Source organism: Ambystoma mexicanum, chromosome 10, assembly GCF_040938575.1.
Source record: "Ambystoma mexicanum isolate Mex_15411 chromosome 10, UKY_AmexF1_1, whole genome shotgun sequence".
In the NCBI taxonomy this organism is placed as follows: Eukaryota; Metazoa; Chordata; class Amphibia; order Caudata; family Ambystomatidae; genus Ambystoma; species Ambystoma mexicanum.
Genome location: NC_090932.1, coordinates 843,906,673 through 843,933,122, shown reverse-complemented (window position 1 = coordinate 843,933,122; position 26,450 = coordinate 843,906,673). Strand labels below are relative to the sequence as shown.

The following is a 26,450-nucleotide window of genomic DNA, read 5'->3' as shown; positions in this document are numbered from 1 at the left end:
CCTCTCTGGATCAGTCCTTGGACGAACACATCAGCTTTTGGATTTCATGAAGAATATGCAGCAGCAGACTTGTCCTCCAGCTGTGCTTCAAAGGACAGCTTCTTCTTGCTTCAGCTTCGATTTCAGCTTCTGAACAAGATGGTAAGTGAGAGGTCCCCTGTTATACACATTAGTTCCCATTCACTCAGGTTGAGCACGGCTCAGTCAACCAATCACGCAGAAGGGCATTCATGCAGGCAGGCAGCCATTCAGGCGCACACACATTCAGCCCATTCATAACACCCAGACACCGATAACAAAAAATATGGATTGGGGGTGGAGGGGGTCGGGGGGGGAGTACTCAGCCTTTCAGCAAACTATAGTGCTTTCATGTGCGTTTCAGTAAGGGCTGTCTTGTTCATCTTGTAACACACACAGAAACCCGGCACCCACAACATAAAATGTGAGTTCACTTCAGGCTCCATTCATACAGGTCCCACTCATCGGGTGTACCCACAACACACAGCTTCTTGGAAGGCTGCTTTCAGTCTGACATGAGGCATCCCCAGAGCCATATATGGTATTTCCACCCAACAGCCAATCAGGGGGAAGGAACAGAGGCAGGGCTCCTCAGGACTTTGGGGTGATACAAGGTAAAAGGCAATAGAAACCAAGAGACCACATAGACCATCTTGCCTGCTTTCTGGAATACATTGCTTCCTATGGCAGGGCCTGTGTGTCCCAAAAATGGGGGATACTCTGTGCCACTGCCAAGTCAGCATGTAGCTGCCACAAGCCCATACCCTGCTCTGTGGGCAACACACAGGTGCCCAAAAACACATAAGTGGTACACGGGTGAACCCCCACCCATGCGTACCATAAGGGTATCCCATGGGTGTTGTTCAGCAAAAGGAAAGCATGATGTGCTGCACTGCCAGAGGTCCAGGCTATGCCTCAGTGGCAGAAACACAGAGAAAACACCCACAGAGAAGTGGTAGGACAAGGACTAGGAGGCCCTGTCCCTCTAGAAGGCATTTCCAGAATCACAGGGGCGATGCCAGGCCTCTTGCACACAAATTTACTAGCCACCTCTGTAGATGGACAGTAATATCTTGCGCGTGCCAGTGGTTGAGGCAGCTCTTAGTGAAATTAGGACTGGAAGCCCCTGGGGTCGAGGGCACTGGCACTGTAAACACTTCAAGGTCAGAGGTATCAGTTGAGTGTTTTTAGTGATGTGTGGCGGTCGGAAGGGGTCGGATACTCGGAAGTCATGATTCAATTTCTTTTAATGTGTAATTGTTCATTTGTTTGTTTGTTTATTTGTAATGCGCGCCACACCCAGGGATATCAGGGCGCAGAAGATAAAGAGGATACATGCATACTTTCAGTTTATGGTTACACAAGTTACAGGAGAAATATACAGGGATTTACAAATGAAATACAATGTGGATTATGTACAGATTAAGTACATACACAATGGGGTACAAAATGTAAGATTACAAAAATTTACAAGTTCAGCATAAAATGAGCTATACAATATCTTTGTACAGTTAGATCTACGGGAAGGTCAAGAATCTTGGAGGCCGACGTCAATTGAAAAGTTAGTGGTCTTTATATCTGAGCCAATTGATGGTGTTATGTCTAAATTTCAGAAAGGTTTGATCCGCTCTCAGCGTGGGGGGGGGGGGGTTAATGCTGCTTTGACCGGGAAGCTGCTTCCACCAGATGTAATGCGCCTATACAAGTGTGTTTCTCAAGACGCAACAAGGCAAGTGGGGAGGGAGGAACGACCCTACTAGACCTTGTACATTTGGATTGTGCAAGTGCAGGTATATATAACAAGCTTAAAACCTGAGGTTGATCCGGGATTCGTACTAGTGTTGCTCAGCGTTGCCTCTGAGCTATCGTCCCTTTAATGAAAATTATAAGTAGAATGCCTAACGTTCCTTATCTATCACTAAAGGTAGTACCCTACCTATCTAAAGAAACTAAAGGTGTTGGTCCGTTGTCATAAATTCAAAAGAAAATATGTCCTCAGCCCAAACTACCCTATCTGGCCCTGGCACTATTGTTAACTAACTTAGGGAATGATTTGTCTTTGCCTGGTCTCTCCTCCAGTCCATTCAATAACTCCTTGAATTATATGTCCTCTTGGTAGAACAGATATTCTCTGTGGTCAACTCTTGTAGTTCCTCAAGAACACTTTTCTTTCTTGTGCTTTTTGTGATCTGCTTTTTGTCCTCCAAGGTAACCTTTCTTAATACAGAGATTGTTATTTGTAGTTTCTTCCCAGGTCTTCCCTCCAAGAGAACCTGGTTAGGGTTTTACTCTGCTCTTAGTAAGCTTCTATTATCCCCAGTAATTCTCAGTCTTATAGCATCTCAGATCTGACTGGGTATATCCCAGCAGTATTGACTCAGTGCCTCTCGTCTAGGCTTTTCACCTCTGGGTTGAGTATCTCTTTACTTATTGGAAATACAACACTTTTGAGGGCTCAGCCCCTTTCTTCTAGGCTTTTCACTTTTTACTTGGCTTTGTTGCATATTTGATAGCTCGTTGTTTATACTGGGATGAGGTGACGGCTTCATAACTCTCTTCCCTCTCACGGTCACTCATTTGTCGCCAACTCCCATCACACAACTTTAACCCTGCTTTCTCGTTCGTGTGACTGGGACAAGTTTTCTGTAAGTGATAGCAATATCCTGCAGGCCTCCTGCTTCTGCTGGTCACCCAGGTACATGTTAATTGATAGGGGCCGTGGTTGGGCTCAGCTTTCGCTTGGGACTGTTCTCTCTATCTCGACTTTGCGTTCTTGGGTCCGTGTCGGTCTCATGCTTCACACTGGTGCTGATCATTGGAAGCGCGCCTTGCTTCCTTCATTAGCACTATCGGCGTTGTTCTTGGGGCGTCCTGCATGTTAAGATGGATTTCTGAACTCTGACCTGGTGGACAGAGGTTCAGAAGGCCAGCCTAGTTTCTTGCAACAGGGTAACCTTCTGGACAAGCCAGACCATTCAAGGTAGCATTGGCGGTGGTCAAGACTAGGTCTTGGGAGGGGGGAGGGTGTGAAAGACCTCAACGATCACACACAGTAAAGGACACTACAAATCACTCCCAGTCAGGTGTATATATATTTTAAATGTACATGTACATTTATTGAAGACAAGTGGGGTTCTGGGAGTCCCTCTACCGCCACGAACACGGCCCATTTACCTGTTCTTGGGTGGATGGCCCCCGGGAGAGTCACAACCAAGTCTTTTGCTCCCTGTCCCTTTCACAGAGGAGAACTATCCCTGCATATCAGTCTTTGTCCTGCCCAGGGGCAGTCCAGCACCGAAATGCTTGGCAATTCTCCTCTGAACAAGAGTACCAACAGCAACCCCAGACACGTGTTGTGGTCTAGTCAGCCCTCATCAGTGAGGTGGACTAGACAGTCCAGACCACATCCTGGCGGCACACACCCTAATTACTGTGATATTATATGATTGGGCACACACACAAGGCATGCAGAAGCCTGCAAAAACTTGGCATTTCATGGGAGAATGAATGCCCAAATAAGGACTGACCTGGGTCGGCTCGACCTGGGGAAGGTAAAGGGGCAAGATGGCCAAAGGACAGGACAAAGTGGCATGGCCATTTTGGAGCAAGGCCATCTTCCTGTGCCAACCGCAGTAAATGCGGTTTGCATGGCAAGAAAGGGTTAAAAATTAGCGTAAAGATAAGCTGCCACCAGCCCTGTCCAAGGAACATCTACACTTCTACAAAAATCCTTTGAGGGAGTCTAGGGTCTTTGGAAATGAAAGGAATACCCAAGCACACTATACTGTAAAGTACATTGTAACATGTTGCAGAAAAGTTGCAACACTGGAAAAGACTAAGAGAAACAAAGGGCCTCATTACAAGTCTGGCGGTAGCCGTGCCGGTAAAACCGTCAAGCTGCTGCCGGACTTGTGAATTTTTCCAGCACCTGGCTTCACGGAAACACATGAGGATTACGACCCCGGTGTTCCTGGAAGTCAGGTGCCAGAAAATCGTTAATCCCCATTCGAGTTCCATAGGACTCAATGGGAATGGGGATGACGGAAGCACTGTTAATAACGGTGCCAGTGCTTCCGTGTTAGCCTGCGGGCGGGACGGCAGCCGTCCGCAGACTTGGAGTGTGCCAGTCCGATAACAACGATGCTGGTACGCTTACCGGCACTGTTGTTACCGGACCGGCACACTACTAATGGGGCCCAAAGTCTCCCAGTTCTGACTGTCTTTAAGGGCATGTCAGTTTTCCAATAATAAAGTGAGCGAAGGCCCAGTGGAGTGCAGCTGAAGACTGTGCTTCACTGGCAAAAGTCAGACTATGGTGTTTAAACGGCAGCAAAAAGTTGGGGGGGTTCCCAACTGGAGGGAAAATTACACATAAATGGGAAACTTTCCTAACACTGCCCACCACATCCAGCTCGTGGTGACGCTACTACCAGATTGCTTGCTTCTCTCCCTGTCGACCTGAGACTCTTCCTGAATCTGCACGTGCCAGATCTCCAGCATCTCGTCCTCGTGTTCTCTCCCTCTACAAGTCAAAGGCTCCATGACTAGCTTGTGCTCCTCCTCTTGTCGATGTAATGATGTTGGTCCTCCTCTTGTCGGCATAATGATGTTGTGGGTGGGGACGATTCCCTTGTGTATCAGGTTCCACTCTCCTCTTCTTCCTCGGAACAGTTAAATATGCGTCTTGTATTACAGAGACGTCCTCCTTTTCTCCTGCCGTTGGGTTTACTCTTGCATTGCCTTCAGCCAAACACAAGGATTTCATTCTAGGCTTATCAGGTAGTCCCATGTATGTCATTAAATTTGTTGGTGTAGGGAGTTCCTCGCAGGGCCGAGTGCAGCGAGGGAGCCATAGGTGTTGCAGGGGAATTAAACTGGGACGGCAGGAGGGTATTTTTTAAAGAATGGTTTTAAATGGTGCAATTTAGAGAACTATTGGGTAAAAGGCCATACAATTTACAATTGGATCTCTAGGATAACACTGAACAAAATCCAGCCGATGTCATTGCGCCAATAGCACACATGAGCATTTTACATTTTCATGATGTCCAAAACATACAACAGTATTGCCATAGCAAGTCACTTTCATGCAGTTGCGCCCATGATATATGCCAGCATTGCCACTATAAAAGACTTTCATAAATCTGTGGCCACAATCTATGCCATTGTAGTTGTTGTATGACAGTCAATGTCAATATGGCCACTGCTGTTTTATGAAGCTGTGGCTACAATCTTACCATATAGTCACTGTAAATTATTTTCGTGAAGCTGCAGTGACAAGCTGTACTGCAAATTACTTTCATAAGATGCAGTAACCATCTATGCTAGTGTGTTTACTGTAAGCCACCCTTGTGAAGCTTCAGCCCTAATATATGCTAGTAATTGGCACTTTAGATCATTTTCATGAAGCTACATCCACAATCTGACAGTCATGGTCATTGTAAAACACACACACACACTCACACTCACACTCACACTCACACTCACACTCACACTCACACTCTCTCTCTCTCTCTCTCTGATGCTTTAGTGACCTCGGGGGGTGGGGGAGGGGGTCAGGTCAGGGAATTAGTTGCATGGTGATGTGCTCCTCTGGAACTTGCCAGATCAATTTGGAGATTTCTTGCTGAAGGCCCCCTTTAACAAGGGGCCTCCCTTATCAATTGAGTCTGCAGGAGCCTCGGCTGCGCTAATGGGTAAACTATAGGCACATTGAGAAACTGAGGGTAATTACCTGCTGAGACTTCAAGTCCAACATTGCTAGAGAACTGAGAAATACTGTATTTTGTGATGCAAAGGCAAAGACCGTGGAGACATTGAGCACTTGAGTGTACAGGTAAACGCTTCCTAAAACATTGTTACATTGATTCACAATACATCACTGTTTTCTTAAAGTTATTGTTCCCGGAGACATGAAGAACAGTCGTTTTTAGGGGATGGCAAAAGGGGCACTTGCCCACAAGGCTAGCTGATCTGAAGAAGTAAGATTACATTGTTCACCAGTCTTAAACAGCACATGTCAGGATATTTTATGGGGTGCTGCTGAGGCTCTAAACCCATTGCCATTCTGTTTTGGCAAGTGCATTCTGCCTTGATCCATTCATCATGTATTGCTTTCTGTGTTCACTGTGGTATTCATAGTTTGTGTGTTCTTTATGGCACAACACTGTAGCATCCCTTCCTTCCTGTGGGAATTATGTTGATCATGTGCAATAGGCAATGGTGAAATGCATATTGATTGAGGGCCACAATGATTCAGAAGTTAGCTCAGTGTGTGAAGCACCCATTGCAGAGATATGAGTTCATTTGCAAAACTAGAATATCACATTCCAGCAAGGCTAGGTGAGCCTTTCCTATGTCTGAAGTTTATAAATCTGCCTGCATATGTACTTGGTTTTGCAGAACACCATCTGCTATTCTCAGCAATGTACCTGTACCAGATAGGGGTTGCTATAAAAACAAACATATCATCCGTATGGTGAAGGTCTAGAAATTGGTTTGTTCACATGGGGTGTTGTAAAACCTAGGCAATCGCCTCCAACAATGACATAAGCCGTTAGTCCAAGAGGTTAATAAATATCCAAATTCAAGACTATGTAATGCCAGCGTTCATGTTTGTATCCTGGATTTGCTAGCAGAGGATACAGTGATCCTGGCCAAATCATCCAATACATCTTACATTACTGTGCTGTCTTCTGTGAGGTTTGCCTTCTTGCATGGTGCTGGTATCACTTAGCCCATTACTCGATCTTTCTTCTTATGTAGGCCATTTGGGTCGAAGGGTTGGTGGACAGAAGAGAGCTGGCCATATGTTGCAGGCCTTCGACAAGCATATTTTAAGGTCTGCTTGTTTGACACAAAAAACTGTTTGCTTTTTGGTAAAAGTCAAAAGTTTTTATGCACGTTTATAAATGAAAATGTCACAAGTCATTGTTTTGGAAGTATTTAAAGCTTTAAAATACAAAAGACAAACCCAGATTAAATGTGTTAAATCACATTGATTGGTATACTGGTTCTTATATACTTCCCTTGATGATGGAGAGAATGAAGCTAGAATCATTCCCTTTTTGCATAACACCCTTCGATAATATTTTGTTTAAACATGGGCATGTTTGGTAATGTGATTTGTGTACTTTCCAAGTCCGTTTTTTAAAAATTAAAATCAGATTGTTGTAGTTCATGGTAAGAACTGGAAAAGAAAGTGTTCAAAGGCAGACATTGCAGAGTTGGCACAAATCCCAGCTTCACCCCTTAACCAATGTGTGATCCTGGGCATCTCATTTAATCTTGTATTGCTGAACCTCTCAATATTGCTAGCCCTAAACCTTTAAAAATTGTCAGCCCTTCCGAGTGATTGCCTTCTCATGGTATGACCTTCATAAAAGCCTTATTAATGGTTTCACTGTGTTAATAGTGAGCATATGTATATCGCACAGCACAGGCATTTGTTCCTTTGATATCTAATGGCAACACTATTTGAAAACCATATCCCACTTCTAATCTCAGTCTGTCTGGATAAAGACACCTTCCTTGTAGCTTCTAATCTGCCTCCACTATCCATGCTACGGTATGTGTAGCGTTCTCCTTCCTTCCAATTGGTGGTCTCTATCCATGCATGAGCACTATTGCATTCTCTGAGGCAGCTAATGTGAGTTCTCTGTCTATTATGGGTTACATGTACCTTTTACATACAGTCCTGCATTAATACTACATCTACCTTCCTGGATGTTATTGATAAAAAGTATCCTGTATGTACTAGAATAGTATCCCCTTTGTAGACTGCTAATGTTGGTCTTCCAATGCTACTTGTTTATCATTATTAGAGCAAGAATGAAGAGGGCATGGGCACTTAAAGGGAGTAAACGTGCTTATTATGCTGTAAAACAGCATATCAACCTATATGTTGTGAGCGCGACGGGTGGGGGGGTGCAACCAGTATTCTTGATCCCTTAATTCCTTTGGTTTGGCGGTGGGGGGGCCCCAAAGATGTTCATGCCCAGGGCCCCAAAATTGCTGAAGGTGGCCCTGGTGAGGAACCTCATAGCATGAAGAAATATGCAAGGCTTGTGTGCATAGCTGAGAAGCATGCCAGTTTGTGCATCCCATGGTTAACAACATCATGTAAAACCTGCTGAAAGAAATATGCTGTCCTGTACGCGGGCATCCACAACATGGTTGGAGAAGTAGCAGTGCCTTCCCTGTAGCCCATGTAGCTTCTGTGAAGTACTAAAGGTATTATTTCACCATTATGATATATGATGTGGTATTCATAACGCGCCTATACACAAGTGTTTCAAGGCGCGACGAGGCAAGGGAGGGGGATAAGAGGGAAGACAGAGACAGAGATCTTACTAGGACAGGTGACATTGAGATCGCGCAAGTGCAGGGGAAGGGGGCAGGGGAGAAGTCCTTGGGGGAATGGGGAGGGGCAGTGCAGTGCAGTACAAAAGATAACCATAAAACAAAATAGCTAAAGACAATAAATAAGAAGAGCAAGCGCAGGGTAAGGGCAGACATCAGGTGTCAAGTGCTGGTAGGGGGCTGTAGGGATACAGAAACAGTCCCTGAGTGCAATGGTTGCTACGGGGGCAGTGCAGGTGTGAAAATGGCAGAGAGGGGACCTGGGCCCAAAATCGGAGGGTAGCCAGGTAGACCAGTGCAGTTACATTTCATTTTCAATCAGGAGATCATCAAGGGAGCAGAGGAGAGAAAGCAGAAAAAAAGAGGAAGGGCTTGAGGTGCTTCCGGAACCGGAGATGGTTCTTCTCCAGCTTCAGAGAGGCAGGGAGGTTGTTCCAGAGCGAGGCCCCAGCAGAAGAAAGATATCTACCACCAACTCATTGCTTCGAGAAGCGGCTGACCCTGAGGGAGTTGGAGGCAGATGAGTGAAGAGCTCGAAAAGGAAGATATTTAGCAAGAGAGAGATGAAGGTATTGCGGCCCCAGAAGGCCTTATGGACAATGCAGAGCGTTTTGAGCTTAATCCACGCCGCCACTGGGAGCCAGTGCAGAGATTTCAGCCCTGGAGAGAAACGATCCCTGGGTTTGAGGCCAAGGACACGTCTTGCGGTCCTGTTTTGGATGAGTTGCAGAGAGCGAAGAGTAGAGGCAGGCAGATTTAGAAAGAGGCTATTGCAGTAGTCCAGCCTAGAGAGAACCAGAGCTGTGGAGACTGTGAGCTTCTTGGGGAAGGAGAGGGCTGGAAGAATACCTCTGAGGAGGTGCAGCTGGTAGTGTGACTTCTTGGAGACCTCAGAGATGTGCAGAGAAGGAGAGTTTGGAGTTGAAGATGACCTTGAGGTTTTTAGCCTCACAGGTGGGAGCAGGAAGAGGGCCAAGAGAGGTCGGCCAGAGAGTGACGGGAAAGGTGGGAGCAGGTGTGCCAATGAGGAGAATCTTGGTCTTACTGTCATTAAGGCAGAGATCATTGGCGGCACACAACTCCTGGATAGCAGAGAGACAATCAGAGATGAGTGAAGGAGAGGAGGTGGCGAAAGGGAGCCTGAAAATGAGTTGAGTGTCATCCGCATAGCACTGAAAGTTGGGGAAAAGAGCGGCAATGTGGTGGGCAAGAAGTGCCAAGTATTGGTTGAACAGCCAGGGAGAGAGGTGAGACCTCTGAGGAACACCACAGGTAGAGATGGAGATTGAGATGACAAAGGACCCAAGTTGGACCTGGGAGGGTCGATCAGAGAGGAAAGAAGTCAGCCAAGCCTGGCCCTGATCAGTAATACCCAGGTTATCATGGAGATGATTGAGCAGGATGTCATGGTTGACCATGTCAAAGGCAGAAGAGAGATCAAGTAAGATGAGGACAGAGGGGTGTTGGAATCAAGGTTATGAGGCCTATGAGGCTTTGCTTATCATTACCAATAGATATTATGTCACTGAAGAGGCTCACATCAGACTACTATGCCATAGCATGTGTCCAAGATATTATTGGCCCTATTGATGATGTCTTTATCATCTTGATGACACGTAACGCCAGTAAACACATATTTTGCAGTTATAACATGCACTACTATATAACTGTGCAGGCAATAATTACAGCATATATGGTCCTTTAGAAAGGGACAGGAGTAACCTTTTTAACAGACTTGGCTCACTGTGCTCTCTCTGCCCTTATGTTAGGAAGGCAGGAAGGAAAATGGGGCTGAAATGTGTATTTATATGAATCCTTCACTACCTGCATTACAATGAAACAAGAAACGGATTATGTCGCCTTCTTTGCCTTAATAGGTTGCTCCCATTCTTTATTTGTTTTTCTTGTATTTCTTATTCCTGATCTACATTTTGTGAGGTTGCAGGGCTGCTGGAACAGAGTTCTCTTGCTAGTTCTGTATTAACTCTTAGATCTTCTAAAAGTCAAGTTGTTCACTGAACTAGAGTACTGTGGCCATTTGAGAGTTTCTAGACCACGTTTTCATTTGTCATAACACGTCTACTTTTGTTTCTCTTTATTGTTTAAGTTTGCCCTGCAAATTAGAAATCCTCCGTCTGCTGGACAATAGGATCATAGAGGCCTTCTCTATGGTGGTACTCTACCCCTTACGGCGGCGGTTAAATTGGGATGAGTGTATCCCAGATTTCCACTCTGATTCTGCTCCATATTGGGTTGATTTGTTCCACGTATGAACGACCCTTCTATCATGAAGTCTATAGCACTTTGGGATCATCTCACAAGAAGTTCTCTGGGCCTGGGGTTCCTCTGTGTTATGTGGATGACGTTACTTTTCCTCTTGGCTGGAACATTCCACCTCCTGCTTCCTATTATACCAACCTAGTAAAACTACGAAAACAAGAATCTGCTAGCAAAAGGTAGGCATCGTGACCTCCCTACCTCGTCCCCACTCAACCAGTCTTCTTTCAGGATGCTCTTTTCGATCGTCCCTGTTCCCTCGGCAGCTGCTTAGGATTGCTACTGGGGCCCTACTAGCCCTTCCCAGAGAGACAATACGTCTTTGTTATCCAATAAATGATCTTGGAAATGTACTTCGACGTTCACTTCAGCTAGCTGCTTCATCCTGCGTCCTGTCTGCATGACAACGCGCTTAGAAAAAATGCACAAAAACAGACTTCACATCCAATAATAATGTCCTTTTCGTATATCACTGTATGCCATATGCCAGCTGTTTCTAAGTGTTAATAGGTCTTGCTAGCACTTTATCTGCAAGCAATTTAACAACGTTGGAAAGATGAAGGGCTGATTCTGAACTACCCAAATCCTACTCGTGAATGCAGGAAATATCTAAGCTGTTTGCTTAACTAGCCGAGCTATCTTACTGGCCACTTTTAATAACAGTTGTTGCAAAACAAAAACGATAATTTTAGTCGGTTTTTTTGGTGACATACCATATACCATAATATTGTTAGAAAAATCATCTTTAGTATGAATTACTAGTTTACTTTCTTTAATAGAAGTGTATTGAGCCATATCCGCCAACATACACTGTAATGCATCCTGTTTAAAGTTATTGCTAAACTTTATAATGAAGTTCTTTGTCATCTTTGCTTCTCAAGGAAATTACAAGAGCTGCGGTTAGAGACAATGCACCTGGAGATGGAGAATCAAGATATGGAGCAGAAACTAAGCCAACTGCGTTTAAACATGGACAAAGAAAAGGAAGAAAGGCAGTAAGTGAAATTCTTGGCGTGTAACTTTATTTTCCCGCAGAGCACAGCATGTGCAGTAAGTACATCAGTCCTCATTGCGAGTAAGGCAGTGTGGTAAAAAGCGGCTTTGAAGTGGCACTAATTGTGCATCACCGCACCACTGTACCACCTTACTACAAGTTCCGGTGGTAAAGTGCACCTTAATTAAATGGCTGGAGGTACATCCAGTATCCACTTTAGTAACAGAAATCGTTTAAATTACCGCAGCAGAAATACTGTTAGCTTTACTTCCCAAAAAGTCCCCCTGGAGTTCTTTGGACCCCCAAAAATGAGGATACCACCGTCCCACCACTAGTGACTCCATGTTAATTCCATCGGACAGAGTGGCGATACCAATCGATTTTGGTGATAGATCTACAGAGTTACCACCAAATTATAGCAACACTCCTAAGATTGTGCCAAGAACGAGTGGTTTCCCCGGCAAGCAAATAATGTGGATTTTCACTATATTTTTTTTCAAATGTCAGAATTTTCTTCTAAATCTAATGTTTAATGCATAGGTAGCATCATTTCCAAGACATACACTTGGTAAACGTGAATTTACAATCAAAAACACTTACCCGCTGATAACTACTTTTGTTCAGTGAAATATTTTTGATAACTATAAAGTTGAATAGACCCTTGATTATGGTACCCTTGATTAATGTATCTATGTGGGTGTTCTATCATGCAATGTGTATCGTACAAATCCATCATTCAATATCATCAAATCAGCTACAATAAAGATAAAGCACAAAGCCAGTGTTTTGCAGGATTTACACCATACACAGGTTTCCTTTATTTGCATGTTCTTGGTTTGACATACAGCAATGTTTACATAGAATGTACATTACCGAGTGGGGAATGGTTTGGTGGTTAGTAATGGATGATAGTGCAGGTGGGGGTATATCTTTGGATCTTGTTGGGTCACCATCCACACACTTGCAGCGCAGGAAGAGGATATTACAGAGGAGTGCTACTTGGTTCACTATCCACAGGAGACTTCTAAATTCGGATGTCGGGCTTTGACATTTCTTCAGGCTGATTGTGAGCCTTTATTGCTACTTTTGGACCATTTGTAGTGTCCGCAGTTGCAAAGCCAATAGTCCAGGTTAGAGTGCATTGCTTTTGTCAATGCATGAGTTAACAATTGTTCAAACAATTATGGGATTTGAATCAATAGAAATAAAAGAGAGACGTTCTATGGATTTTTAGTTGGGAGAATAATGCCTGAACCACCTTCCTTATCTGCGATTCAAAGCTCACGCCATTATTCCATATAAATCCAAGCTTGCATATCTTTGTTTCAATGTAGATGTATTTGCAGAAGAAAGCCTGGGAAGGGCTGAGGGTGTTGATATTTGAGGAGGTATTTGGGTCCTAGGATGAAGAGTTTGTTGTTTCAATAGCGGATAATCCTTTGGAGACAGATGAGAATTTGTCTTAGCTGGCAGAACATGCAAAGGCAGAGCATTGAGTCTCTGGTATAAGATAACAAATGCAGGCTTTTGGTTCTGAGCATATTCCTTTTACATTTCAAAATTTTACAAAGAAATTTAATGGATCAAATGGGCATCACAAGGAGTTTTTGCAAAAAGACAGCACACCCTTAAAGTGATACAGTATATTGCATCCTTCTCCCATGATCGGATTCAGTACGAGAATGTGAAGAGGAAGCGTCACATCTCATAGTGGGTATATAATCTACCTCCATCTCCAAACAGTACTTTATTATATAGCTGATGGCTACAAGATCCTCTCTGCACCCAGATCCAACTGCCCTGGTGAGGGGGTTGCCCTGATCTTCCCTGAGTGGATTCCTGCCACGGTCACCCCTAAGCAGGCATACTCCTCTTTTGAATGCCTCATCTGCAGGCTCTCTCTCTCCCTTAGCCACTCACTTACTGTGGCTACTATCTATCGGCCATCTGGCCAGATTTCCTTCCTCCTCTCTGAGCGGGCAGACCTCTCCTCCTCACTCCTGGCCTCAACCACTCAACTCCTCCTTCTTGGAGACTTCAACATCCATCTGGATGCCTCCTGTCCTCCCTCTGGACTCTTTTGTTACCTCTGCGACTCTCTCTCACTCACTATTCTCCCCTCTGGCCCGACTCACTCTGCAGGGCACATCCTGGATGTTCTGATCTCCCCAGACCTTCCCCTCTCTGTCCCTCTCACCACTCCTCTCTCCTGGAGTGATCACTTTCTCCTCTCCTCCCACCTCACCCTCCCCACTCCTCAGGCCAAGCCACTTCCATCACTGCCACCCACCTTCTCGGTCATCCGACCCATGAAGTGCGTGTCAGCTGAGGCATTCGCCGCCACCTTCTCACCCCCCTCCCCCTTTGGCTGACTCTCATCCTGACACAGCCCTCTCCCTGCTCCACTCTGCTATCTCTAATGCTCTTGATATCCTTGCCCCTGTCATGAGAATCTGCCTGAAGCCCAAAGCCAAGTGCAACTCCTGGTACGACTCAGACCTCGTCGCCCTAAAACGCAAGTGTAGTGCGGCCGACAGGAAATGGCGTGCTTCATGTACATCCTCTGACAAACTAGCCTGCCGCCTGCTGCAAAGGCAATACCAGCTCTCTGTTCTAAACAAGAAGAGAGCTCATATCCAAGCCTGCTTCTCTGCGGCATCTAACAACTCGGCTGAACTCTTTAAAATCTGCAAGGAACTGGCCAATCCTGCCACAGTCTCTATCTCTACTGTCCCCTCCCAGGCCCTCTGTACGGCACTGGCTTCTCACTTCATCTCTAAATCTCAGGACATCCTGTCCTCTCGCTTCTCCTATCCCCTTCCTCCCCCCACTCCTTGCTCTTCCTCTGGCTGTCTACAGCCAACTCTCCTCCCTCCTTCTCTGCCTTTCCCCTGTTCTCCGCAGACGAGGCTTCTAGACAAGTCCGATCTATGGAAAGTCTTGTCAAAACCGGTTCACCCTTGTTCCTCCAACTATCAAGGACCACATTGACTCCCTGGCTCCTGCCCTGGCTGATTTCTGCAATCACTCCTTCGCCACTGGAGTCTTCCCATCCCCCCTGAAGCACTCCCTTGTGCATCCCCTTCTTAAGAAACCCTCTGCTGACCCCTCCTGCCCGGCTTACTATCGCCCAATCTCCATCACTCCCTTCCTGGGCAAGCTCCTTGAGAAACTGGCCATCTCCCAGCTTAATCTCCACACTGAATCTGTTGGTTGTCTTCATGACCATCAGTCTGGCTTCAGAGTTGCCAGAAGCACGGAAACTGCTCTCCTGAACATCCGTGAAGACATGCTCTCCAACCTTGATTCTAACACCCTCTGCGTCCTCATCCTGCTTGATCTCTCTTCTGCCTTTGACACTGTCAACCATGCCATCCTGCTCAAACGTCTCTGTGATAACCTGGGTATCACTGGACAGGCTCTGGCGTAGCTGACTTCTTTCCTCTCTGAACGACCTTCCCAGGTCCAACTTGGATCCTTCCTCTCTGCTATCTTTTTCTCTACCTGTGGTGTCCCCCAGGGGTCTAACCTCTCCCCCTGGCTGTTCAACCAATACCTGGCACTCCTTGCCCACCGCATCCCTGCTCTCTGCCCCAACTTTTAGTGCTATGCGGATCATCTTTAGGCTACCCTCAGCCTCCTCCACTACTGCCCTCATCTCTGACTGTCTGTCTGCTATCCAGGAGTGGTGTTCCATCAATGACCTCTGCCTTAATGCCAGTAAGACTGAGATCCTCCTCATCAGCACACCTGCTCCCTCCTTTCCTGCAGCTCTCTGGCCGGCCTCTCTTGGCCCTCTTCCTGCTCCCACCTGCCAGGCTAAAAACTCAGGGTCATCTTCGACACCACGCTCTCCTTCTCTCCTCACATCTCTGACGTCTCTAAGAAGTCACACTACCAGCTACACTTCCTCAGAGGTATTCTTCCTTTCCTCTCCTTCCCCCAGAAGCTCACTGTCTCTAGAGCCCTGGTTCTCTCTAGGCTGGACTATTGCAACAGCCTCTTTCTAAATCTACCTGCTTCTACTCTCCGCCCTCTGCAACTTATTCAGAACAGGACTGCGAGACTTGTCCTTGGCCTCAAACCCAGGGATCCTATCTCTCCAGGACTGAAATCTCTGCACTGGCTCCCAGTGGCTGCAAGGATCAAGTTCGAAATCCTCTGCATCACCGACAAGGCCTTCTGGGGCCTGTGGCATCTATACCCTCAACTCTCTCTTCCCAAATATCTTCCTTCTCGAGCCCTTCGCTCCTCCGCCTCCAACTCCCTCGGGGTCAGTTGCTTCTCCAAACAACGAGTTGGTGGTAGATCTCTTTCTTCGGCCAGTGCCTCCCTCTGGAACAGCCTCCCTGCCTCCCTTAAACTTGAGGAGAACCATCTCCAGTTCTGGAAGCACTTCAAAACCTTCCTCTTTGCTTCTGCTTTTTCTCCCCCTTTCCTCTGCTGCCCTCCTGGCTGTAACCAGAACTGCACTGGCTTCCTGGACACCCCCCGATCTCGGGCCCTTGTCCTCCCCCGCCAGTGTCTCACACCTGCACTGCCCACCAGGCAACACCTGCACTTGGGGACTCTTTCTGTATCCCTACAGTCCCCTTACCTGCCCTCAACACTTGCTTTCCGCACTTACCCATGCACTTGCCACTTGCTGGCCGTTACTTATTATCCTATACCATTGTACTGCACTGTCCCTGCACCCTTCCCACGCACTTGCCCGATATGAATGACACCTGGCCTAGTAGGATTGTTTGTCCATCCTCCCTTTGTTCCCCCTCCCTTGCCTCGTCGTGCCTTGAAACACCTGTCTATAGACGCGTTACAAATGCCATATCATATCATATATCATATCTAGCATCTACTGGTGTCTCGTAGGTGTGCCTTTACTTTCCCATGTCATAGACACATGTCTTTTGGCCAGAACTAGACGTCTCACATGTTCGGGATTATCCCTTGTGTACCCTAGCAATGCCATCAACGGGGTTGGCTCTATCTGTTCCCCCACAATATCTGAAATATCTCAACCCAGAATTCTTTGATCCATGAGCATTGGCATGCCAAGTGCAAAAAAGTGGCCGGGGTGTGAGAACATCTCACAAAACCATCATGCATGTCTGGTAAAATTTGTGTACGCTCACCGGGGTATAATACGTTTGGTGTAAATACCTAAAATGAATCAACTTATATTGACTATTAATGACAACATACCTCGTCTGGTTACAGTATTGCCAGATGTCCTCTCTAATCGGGTTGCCCAAAGTTTCTTCCCATTTCAAATATGCCATTACTGACCACCCTGCTTTACTAGCTAGGATTTTGGCATAAAGAGAAGATAATAAACTTCTCTCACCCTCTGCCATTATGGAAAAGTGAAGAAGAGAAAATATATCGGTTGAGTTGGGGAAGTTATCGAACACTCCTTTCATGGTATGCCTGAGTCGTAAGTAAAGAAGGATATCTAGCAAAGAGGTAGCCTGGCCCCACGCCCCCAATCCCTTAAACTCCTTTAATGTGATGAACTGTTCATTAGTAAACAGGTCTTGAAACCGCCTCAATCCCAGCTTCTGCACACATTGTATATAAACTTGTTTGTTAGTAAGTTGAACCTCTGGCATATGTATAATGGGGAGAAGTGGAGAGTACAAGGGTACATTTCCTAGAATCCTGCTCGGCTTATGCCAAGCTGTGCACGTACACTGTGCTACATTGCGCACCCTGCCTGTGTGTGGCGGTTTGGTTAAGACGACCGCCGTCAGGAGCGACGGTGCAGCCAAAACCCTTTCAATCTGAATATGTGGTCTGTCTGGGACAGGAGCGTACCATTAGGAAAGATTGTGCACCTCAGCTGCTAAATAATAGGATTCAAAGTCTGGGAGCGCCAATCCTCTATCCAATGGTGCAATCAGCCTATCCCAGCTCACCCTTGGTTGTCTGCCTGCCCAAAGAAACGCAGAGATAACCTTTTTGAAGCCCTGAAAAAAAGAGCGTGGCACCACCAGAGGTACTTTCAAGAAAACATACAAATATCAGTAGCAACACCGTTTGGACCAAAGAGATCCTGCCATAGAAGGAGAGAAGTAATCTCATCCTCTTGTCCAGTGCATTCCCAGTCTGTTCCTTAACTCTGCCATAGTTCTCCTTCCAAGGAACCCCTCATGCCCGAGCAAGTTCTGTCCCTAGGTATCTAGTGTTTGTCATGCGCCACTGAAATCCCAACCCATCCGGAAAAGGCACTGCCCGCTCTGTGAGGGGAAACAAGCTTGTTTTTGGGGATTGATTTTAAGGCACAATACCCCACTGAACTCTTACACTACTGATGTAATGGACCTTCTCTGGATCGGTTATATACAGAACTATATCATCTGCATACAGTGATAAAACCAATTTATGGGAAAATAGCCAGACCCTTCTATGAATGTGCCCCTCTTTCATTTGTTTGGCCAATGCTTCGATTGCCAAGGAAAAGCGCTGGGGAGATGGTTCCATGTCCCTTTGCCGACATTAATGACTTTGCGGTAATTTTCCACAAAGTAATTACTTCAAAAATTATCATGTTTTTTCAAAAAGAAAATGAATAATTTTTTTAATTTGGGGGCGCTCCCCCATACTCCTTCCTTCCCCTTCATTACTGCCCCTACCCACAAATATCTATATATTTTTTTTGATGAAATTACTGTCAGCAAAACAAGATATCGGGGAGATAATGGAGACCCCTGTCTTTAGCCCCTTCCCAACAAGATCAGATCCGACACCTGGCCATTAACCCGAAGGTAGGCCATAGGCGAGGTGTAAAATAGGGACACCATCGAAACAAACCTTTTGAATGGATTACTTCCTCACACGTATTCCTCCTCTATGATATTCGTATCTCACCAGCTTCGCTGCTTCGGAATACATTTTTTTCTCGGCAGAGGGCGCGAGGCATGAGGTCCTGGCGTTGATGTCCCTCGACGGTCTCCGTAGCGTGTCGACGTCACAAGCAGTATAAGGAGCTTGTGCCGCGCCCGTTGGCTTCAGTTCCGCTTTTCCGATAGCTTCGCAATCGAGTTAACAGCACGCTTCATATTTTCCAAAGGAAAATGTCACCTTCTTCGACCCCTTCCACTCCTAAGACAGGGTTTAAAAAGTGTTTCGACTGCGGTTCTAAAATGTTGATCACAGACCCACACCGTGTCTGCCTTTTGGTGTTTTGGTTCGGCGCCGATTGCTTCGAAGCCTAAGGAGACATTGGGCCTCATTACGAGTCTGGCGGTAACCGCGGCGGTAAAACCTCCTGGTTACTGCCGGACTCGTATTACCATTCCGTCTCCGTGACTCCGGGAATTACCAGGGCATTACAGCCCTGGTGTCCTGGGAATTCCTGAGGCGGAATTCAGTAAATCCCCATTCCCATTAAGTCCCATAGGACTCAATGGGGAAGTGGAAACACCGGCACCATCTCGTGATGGTGTTTCCACGTCCACCTGCAGGTGGGAGGTGTTCAACCCGCCAGGTCAGACCTGGCGGGAAGATCACCTCCCGCCTGCAGGACTCGGGATCGGGTGGTCCGGAATTAACAGTGGCGGCGGGTTTACCGCCACTGTTAATTCCGGACCGCCCGACCTGTAATGAGTCCCATTGACTCTGTTATCAATTCCTTCGATTCCCTCAAGGCAAATTCAAGAGGAAGAAGAAAGGTACACACCTTTACCGAGATCAGACTTTTTAAAGTCTGTCCTCTATGTCCTCAATTTTCGAGGAGCAAAGCGCCTCAGAGACTATTTCTCCATTGGGAGTAAATTTTGGTACTAGGGATGTACCAGAGGAATTGATTGACCCCGAGTCCAGAATGAGAGATCTTTGTGACACTCTTCACTCTACCAGTGGCATTGATACGTCACCAGAGTTAGAATTTCCAAGACCTGATCCTGCAGAACATGCAGACTCTGGGTACAGGAACCTGATTAACAGGGTTGCTGACTATATGGATCTGGGTAGGTCATCACCAACCTTTGAACAGGATGATAGGACCGACATCCTGGATCAGGGCCCCCAAATGGACCCACTTCATCACTTCATAGACCAGCAAGCTGTGACCTTGATTATCTTAGTAAGCACCCTACGCCTGAGACTCTAGTGGTCCAAGCTGCAACTTCCACAAGACAATCGGCCTATCCCCTGGATATGGATGATAAAAAAGTGGACGCTTGGGCTCGCAAGGTGTTTATCTCGGGCAGTATGACCCTTAAATCTGCTAATATTACCTGTACCCTGGCCATGTTCAGCCATACCATGTGGGATTGTGTTACGACGGCGGTTGAATATATTCCAGAAGGCGAAAAAAGGGAAGGCTTTCTGAATATTGTTAAAGATGGCAAGGAGGCAATGGGAGAGTGGGCCTCATTCCGAGTATGGCGGTAAGGGATAGCGGCCACCGCTAACGAGAGCGGTGGCGGTAATCCCTTACCGCCATACTCCGAGTTCCCTTTGCGCCATGGAGGTTTTAACACCTGCTTTTAGCAGGTTGTTAAAACCATGGCGCTAAGGGACCTTGATGTTAATTACGCCACCGTAATTTACGGTGGCGTAATTAACGCCTTCCCCACTCCCATTATGCCCTATGGGGCAAAAATGGGAATGGGGAAGGGTAAATGGGGATTGGGGAATTACCGCCCGCCACCCTTGGAATGGGGCGGTAATTCCGCCATCCACCAAGGCGCTGCCGGTCCGGGTACGGCGTCAACCAAGGCGTTAATAGCGCCATTGGTTAGCGCCGTACTCGGAATGAGGCCCAGTGTCTCCAATCAGGACTGGATACTGCTGACAGCGTCAGCAGATCCATGGCTGCAAGCACAGTACTGCGCAGATTTGCGTGGTTGAGAAAGTCAGGGTTTGCACCGGATGTGCAGACCAGACTACTCAACATGCATTTTGACGGATCGAGGCTGTTCGGCAGTAAAGCTGATGAGAGCTTAGAGAAACTGCAGACCTCCAAGGCGGCAGCTAAGTCACTTAGCGCCTCTATGCGACAGCCTCAAAAACCTTATTCGGGCTCATCTTCCTGGAGAGGTCGGTTTTTTCGATACTACTCCTCATTTGTTAGAGGAAGAGGACAGGCTGCACAGAAAGGTAAAAGAAATGTCCCTCGTAGTGGATGAGGAAGAGGTACGAAATCAGCCTCAGCAGCAGCATCTTTACCCTCAGCCGCTCCTGCAGCCGCCTCCAAATTACTCTGAGACCTTGTCACACAAGACCCCGGTGGGAGGCAGAATCTTTCAGCATCTGAAGAAATGGCGGGGCATTACTTCAGATGCTTAGGCACTGGAAACAGTAGATCAAGGTTACTGCCTTCCCTTCCTAAGAAGGCCTCAGAAACATCCACCGGGAACCAACTCTGTCAAAATTCCAGATCCACTCCTGTTGCCATAAATCTTAACCCTTCTATAAAAAGGTGCAATAGAACATGTACCTGTAGCGGAGAGGAACAAGGGTTGGTACTCCCCTTACTTTCTCATCCCAATGAAGGACGGAGGGTTGAGACCCATTTGGACTTAAGAAACTTGAACAAGTTCCTCAGGAAGGACAAGTTCAAGATGGTAACCCTTTCTCAAATTCTTCAGGCTCTCCAGCTCCAAGACTGGTTGGTATCATTAGACCTTCAGGATGCTTACTTTCATGTGCCAATCCATCTCAAGCACAGAAAGTACCTGAGGTTCTCTTTATCAGTTTCGAGTTCTTCCATTCGGGCTGACCTCCGCCCAGTGGCAGCGAGTCTCAGGAGAGGGGGGGATTCACGTCTACCCCTACCTGGACGATTGGTTGATCAGGGCGCTTTCCCCCGAACAGGCTCAGAAACATCTCTCAATCACCTGCTACTCCCTACACAGACTGGGCTTCTCCCTCAATTACAAGAAGTCCCATATGGTACCATTCCAAAGACTCCAGCTTATCGGAGTAGTCCTCGATACTTCCTCGGGGAAAGCCTAGCCTCCCGAGGCAAGAGCTCATCACATTCTGCAGATGGTATCAAAGTTCCAGAATGCCCAGCATCTGCCGTCCTTCGATTTTTCTGAGGTTGCTTGGTCTCATGGCATCCTGCATTTTTCTGGTGCCAAAGGCCCGACTGAGGATGAGATCCCTTCAATGGGCCCTCAGAACTCAGTGGTCCCAATTCTCAGGGAGTATGTCTGATCTTCTGCAAGTTCCCAGCACAGTTACTCAGGACCTTCTATGATGGGCTTGCAACAACAATATCCTCAAAGGGGAATCTTTTTGGCAGCCATGGCCGGAGATTACAGTAGTGACGGACGCCTCACTCACGGGGTGGGGAACCCACACCAACGATTTGACAATCGGCGGTCGTTGGTCTCCATCGGAGTCCAAACTGCACATCAACCTTATAGAGCTGAGGGCAATCAGACTAGTGTTGACGGCCTTCCTGCCCCCTGTATGGGGAAAAATGTCCTGATTATGACGGACAACACAGTGGCCGTGTACTAACTCAACAAGGGAGGCGGCGTAGGGTCACTGTCACTGTGCAGAGAGGCAATGCAGCTCTGGTTCTGGGCAATACAAGAAGGAATCTCTCTATCACCTAGCCAGAGAAGATAACACAATGGCGGACACTCTGAGCAGGCAGAGAACAGTCTCCCACCAGTGGGAACTAGCTCAGGAAGTCCTTCAAAAGATCTTCACCCTTTGGGGAACCCCACAAGTGGATCTGTTTGCGACCGGTGCCACCCAGAAGTGCAAACTGCTCAAGGGAATTTCCTCCGAGAGGAGGTCGAGGAGACGCGTTTGTGGTGGACTGGGAATTTCCACTTCTGTATGCATTTCCTCCAGTCCCTGTGATTCCTCACGTAATCAGGAGGTTGAGAAAGTTTGGGAAACACATGATCCTAATTGCCACGTCCTCCTGGCCTGGATTGGGCAAGGAGAACGTGGTACCCAGACCATCTGCCCTCCAATATGTCTTCCACAAAGAGAGGATCTTCTCTCCCAAGAGGAAGGTCGGGTTCTCCATCCAGAAGTCCAGACACTCAACCTTCATGCTTGGTTACTGAGAGTTTGAGATATAAGTATTGGGACCACCCGGAGGCGTAATGGAGATTTTGCTTTTCGACCAGAAGGCCAGCAACTAAATCCCTGTATCGGTGTCGTTGGAATAAATTCAGTAACTGGTGCAGGGATAAGAATGTGGACCCTTTTCAATGTGGCACTCCTATGGTGCTTTCTTTTCTGCGACATTTGGCCAATTTGGGGCTCCATTTTTAAGCGCTACTCGGAAGAGGTTTCCTATTTCAAAATTCAATTGATTATCCAATTTTTGAAGGGGCTCACCAACATTACACTTTGGTAATTCTCCACACTCACCTGTGTTTATTATGTGTGGAGCTCTCCATCCTGGTTTCTACAGGGGGCACGTTGGAATGGAATACAATGGAGTCTTGGAATGCTGAGGACTCAATAGTTGTTTGCCTTGAAAATGCCTATGCCCATACCTTTCCAGAAAATGTCTTTGGGTAAGTATCTTGGTAAAACGCTGTATTCTTTATATCTTGTAACTATCCCTACGTTGGAGAGATCTCTCTTTATAACAATTAACCTTCCTTTTGCAGATTCCAGGGTTCGGAAAAGTTTATGGCTGCGAAAGACTACGAAGTTACTTAGGCTGAGGAAACTTTTAACAACGTAAATTCAACTATGTGGAATAACTGCGGTCTTCAGGAAAAACGCGGAACAAACTGTGCTGAGAGAAACTTGCAATACTTCAGGAACGTAAGCTTATTTAACTTTGTTTTGTATTTTTCTATTCAGTTCTTTGGTTAAAGGAATGGTTTAGTCAAAAATGTTTATTGCCCCTACGGGTCGGCCATGTGTTTTAAAACCGAAGTCGCTCGATTTTAGAAAAATTTCCGATGGACCTTACCCGAGTTTTCGTCCATTAAACGCACGCGAAAACAGCCACCAGGGAGCTGCCATTTTGTGATAATCCTATCATTTCCCCCATCGCCCTGGCTGACCTGCTTTTGCGGCACTAAATCATATCCCCCGCCCTGAGCCTGTCATCAGCAGACGCGTACCGCCCATTTCACAACGCCAAAGCACGTCTCGTGTCAACATTCGCTGCACTTCAACTAATGACGTGTCGCCATGGAAATGGCAGGACGCATCTTTCCTCAATAAGTATAAACAGACCGTTTCACAACACACAGCAGCAGATTTTCGATTCCATTCCTCTCTGTGTGTTACTTTGAGTATTCTGTGACTCGTTTCTGTGCTCTGGTCAGCTACCTTCGTTGCTTGTAGCCCGTGTGGACAGATACCAGTACCACCGCTATCAATTATTTTAGTTTGTGCAACACACAATGGATAGAATAATGCCCTACATGTACGAGCCCGAGTATACCGAGGAGGAACTACTGGAAAGGGAAACACGTGAAAACGATGGGGCTTCGGACAGCAGGCAGGACGAATCAACGGATGAAGACACTGGACCTAGTCGCATGGACAGTGTTTCCACCTGGTGCACATGCAATCGGTGCAAGCTAATGCCGACCGAGGAGGAGAACTGCTGCTGCTGTGAAAACTCGGGGTGTGTGGCCTACATTTCGGAAGGCGAGCCACGACCGCAATGCATCACCGAGCTGCCAGACTTCAGGGCAGCCTGCCTCACACGGTCCGTGTTGAGGATAATGATGGTGCTTATGCACAAACTTCGCACAACTGTTCGTCCTCGTAATCCGAGTAACGAGTAAGTATACTCTGCTTGTCATGCCACTCCCATTTCATGGTCTTCTACTATATCCAAAATTACATCTACATATCATTGTAACGCATGAAAGTCTTTCAATAGTGTGCAGTGTCTAGATAGCATTTGTCCGAGCAGAATGCCATTAGTTACAAGAATTGTCATTGACAACAAACGTTTATTAAACTTATCTTGGTCATTTAAAAACAGTTTGTTTCATTCCTTTTCACAGGTGGTACAGGCTGGTGGCCTATCATTCCTTTAAATGGTGGCTTCACGGGAGGCTTGGACACCGCGTTCGAAGAGTGATACCCGCCTGTGCCGTTCGTCCCATAAGAGAAACGTTCCCGAGTGACAGCGGTCAGTACAGGGGATTTTCTCTCGCTGTGCTGCAACCTGAACTGTACAATGTGTAAACTTTTGTATTTTTGTGTCATCAAAATAAGCTACAAAATAAAACATCACATATATTTTAACAACGGTTGTTTTGATTTTTTAAATCAATCAAGTGTGTCTCCATTCAAGGATGGACGTCGGACACCTGTGCTCGGAATGGGTGAAGTTCAGGTCGCTGTGAAGCGGGGTGGTCACTATCTAAGCTAACATAATATATTATCAATAATGCATTCACTAAATAACACTTGTTCTAAGTCTTTCAGTCGGTTCTGTCTCTATAAAAGTCACACATATATCAATACTATCAATGAACATTGGATTATACAGGCCTTAGGTCAAGGGTCTTGACCACTATAATACAGTGTTTGAAGTGTGGGTCTGTGCTCACAAGAATCTCCGATATGTGGCATTTGTTATTGATAGGCAACGATATACTGCAGTAGGGGTCTAATGTTAGTTGGGGATCTGCTAGGTGGCCATCATGGCGTGGTCAGTGGTCTGGCACATGAAGAGAATACCTTGCAGGGACACAGGGTCAGAATGGCAGTAACTTTCCACTGGCGAGGGTGCGTGGGCAAGGACACATTTGTGGAGATGAACGAGCCATGTGCTTGGTTCAGGCCGGTTCACATGCAGGACCGTCATCTCAGAGAGTGATGTGTTACATTTATTAGCTGTTGCAAATACCTCTGGAGTTTTCCAGTCAGAGTGGAAACGAGGCTGTGGGCCATGTGCTCTGCACGCTGTACTATCGCAGTGAGGCCTGGCCACCAAAATGGAGTGGAAAGGGGGTACAAAAATGGATGCCCCGTGTCCTGCTCAGTGTTCCCATCTACGCAAATGTCATGCAAAGTTAACATCACATAAGGGCAAGGGACGGGCGCAAACGGCCAAGGTGCCAAACAGCATGTACACTTCAAAAGGTATCCCACGCCCAGGGGCCATCGCTCACATGGCCTCCTCAGACCCCGTGTCTCCAGGCAGGCCTCCCCTGAGGCAGGCCGCCCCCCTGCAATCCACATAAGTGTGTCTCCATTCAACAGTCTTCCTTTGCCTTATCTGCACGCCCACCGGCCCATCCATCCCACCCCCCTCTATCAAAGGCAGTTCGCACCCGGGGATGAGTGCTGGCATGGGGGGCTGTGACGGGCGCAAACGGCCAAGGTGCCAAACAGCATGTACACTTCAAAACGTATCCCACACCCAGGGGCCATCGCTCACATGGCCTCCTCAGACCCCGTGTCTCCAGGGAGGCCTCCACTGAGGCAGGCCGCCCCCCTGCAATAAACATAATACCACGACATACACACGTCATTCATTCACACAAACACCCCTGTTTCTAATATTTTATAAACCACTTGATATGTCTCATGAGAACATCTTTGTGCTTTGCAAGTCAACTCCTGAACCTTCTACCTGAGAAGCACTGAGATCTATGCTAATCTGCTCATCGCCGTGCTATCTGTGACCGCTTCGAGCAAATTCGTCAGTGTGCTACCTGTGGCCATCTACCTGTTCTCCTGCAACATACTGCTTGGCCTGCTGAATCCAACTGTTTGTTGTTCAAGGTAAGGCCATTTATCCTCGTCATATTTCGGTCATTTTTAGATTTCAATCTATTTGCTATTACAGTACCCAATAGAGCTATGGTCATTGGTCTCATTGCTATTGACTTGAGTT

General features: G+C 46.8%; 1 protein-coding gene across 1 annotated transcript in view; it reads left to right on the top strand.

The window, feature by feature from the left end:
• Positions 1 to 26,450, top strand: part of ZBBX (zinc finger B-box domain containing) — a 1,294,113-nt gene that overhangs the window by 53,046 nt on the left and 1,214,617 nt on the right. Inside the window, exon 3 of the mRNA XM_069618490.1 lies at positions 11,538 to 11,651. Coding sequence (XP_069474591.1) covers positions 11,538 to 11,651 — 114 coding nt within the window. The remainder of the gene's footprint in view (positions 1 to 11,537; positions 11,652 to 26,450) is intronic.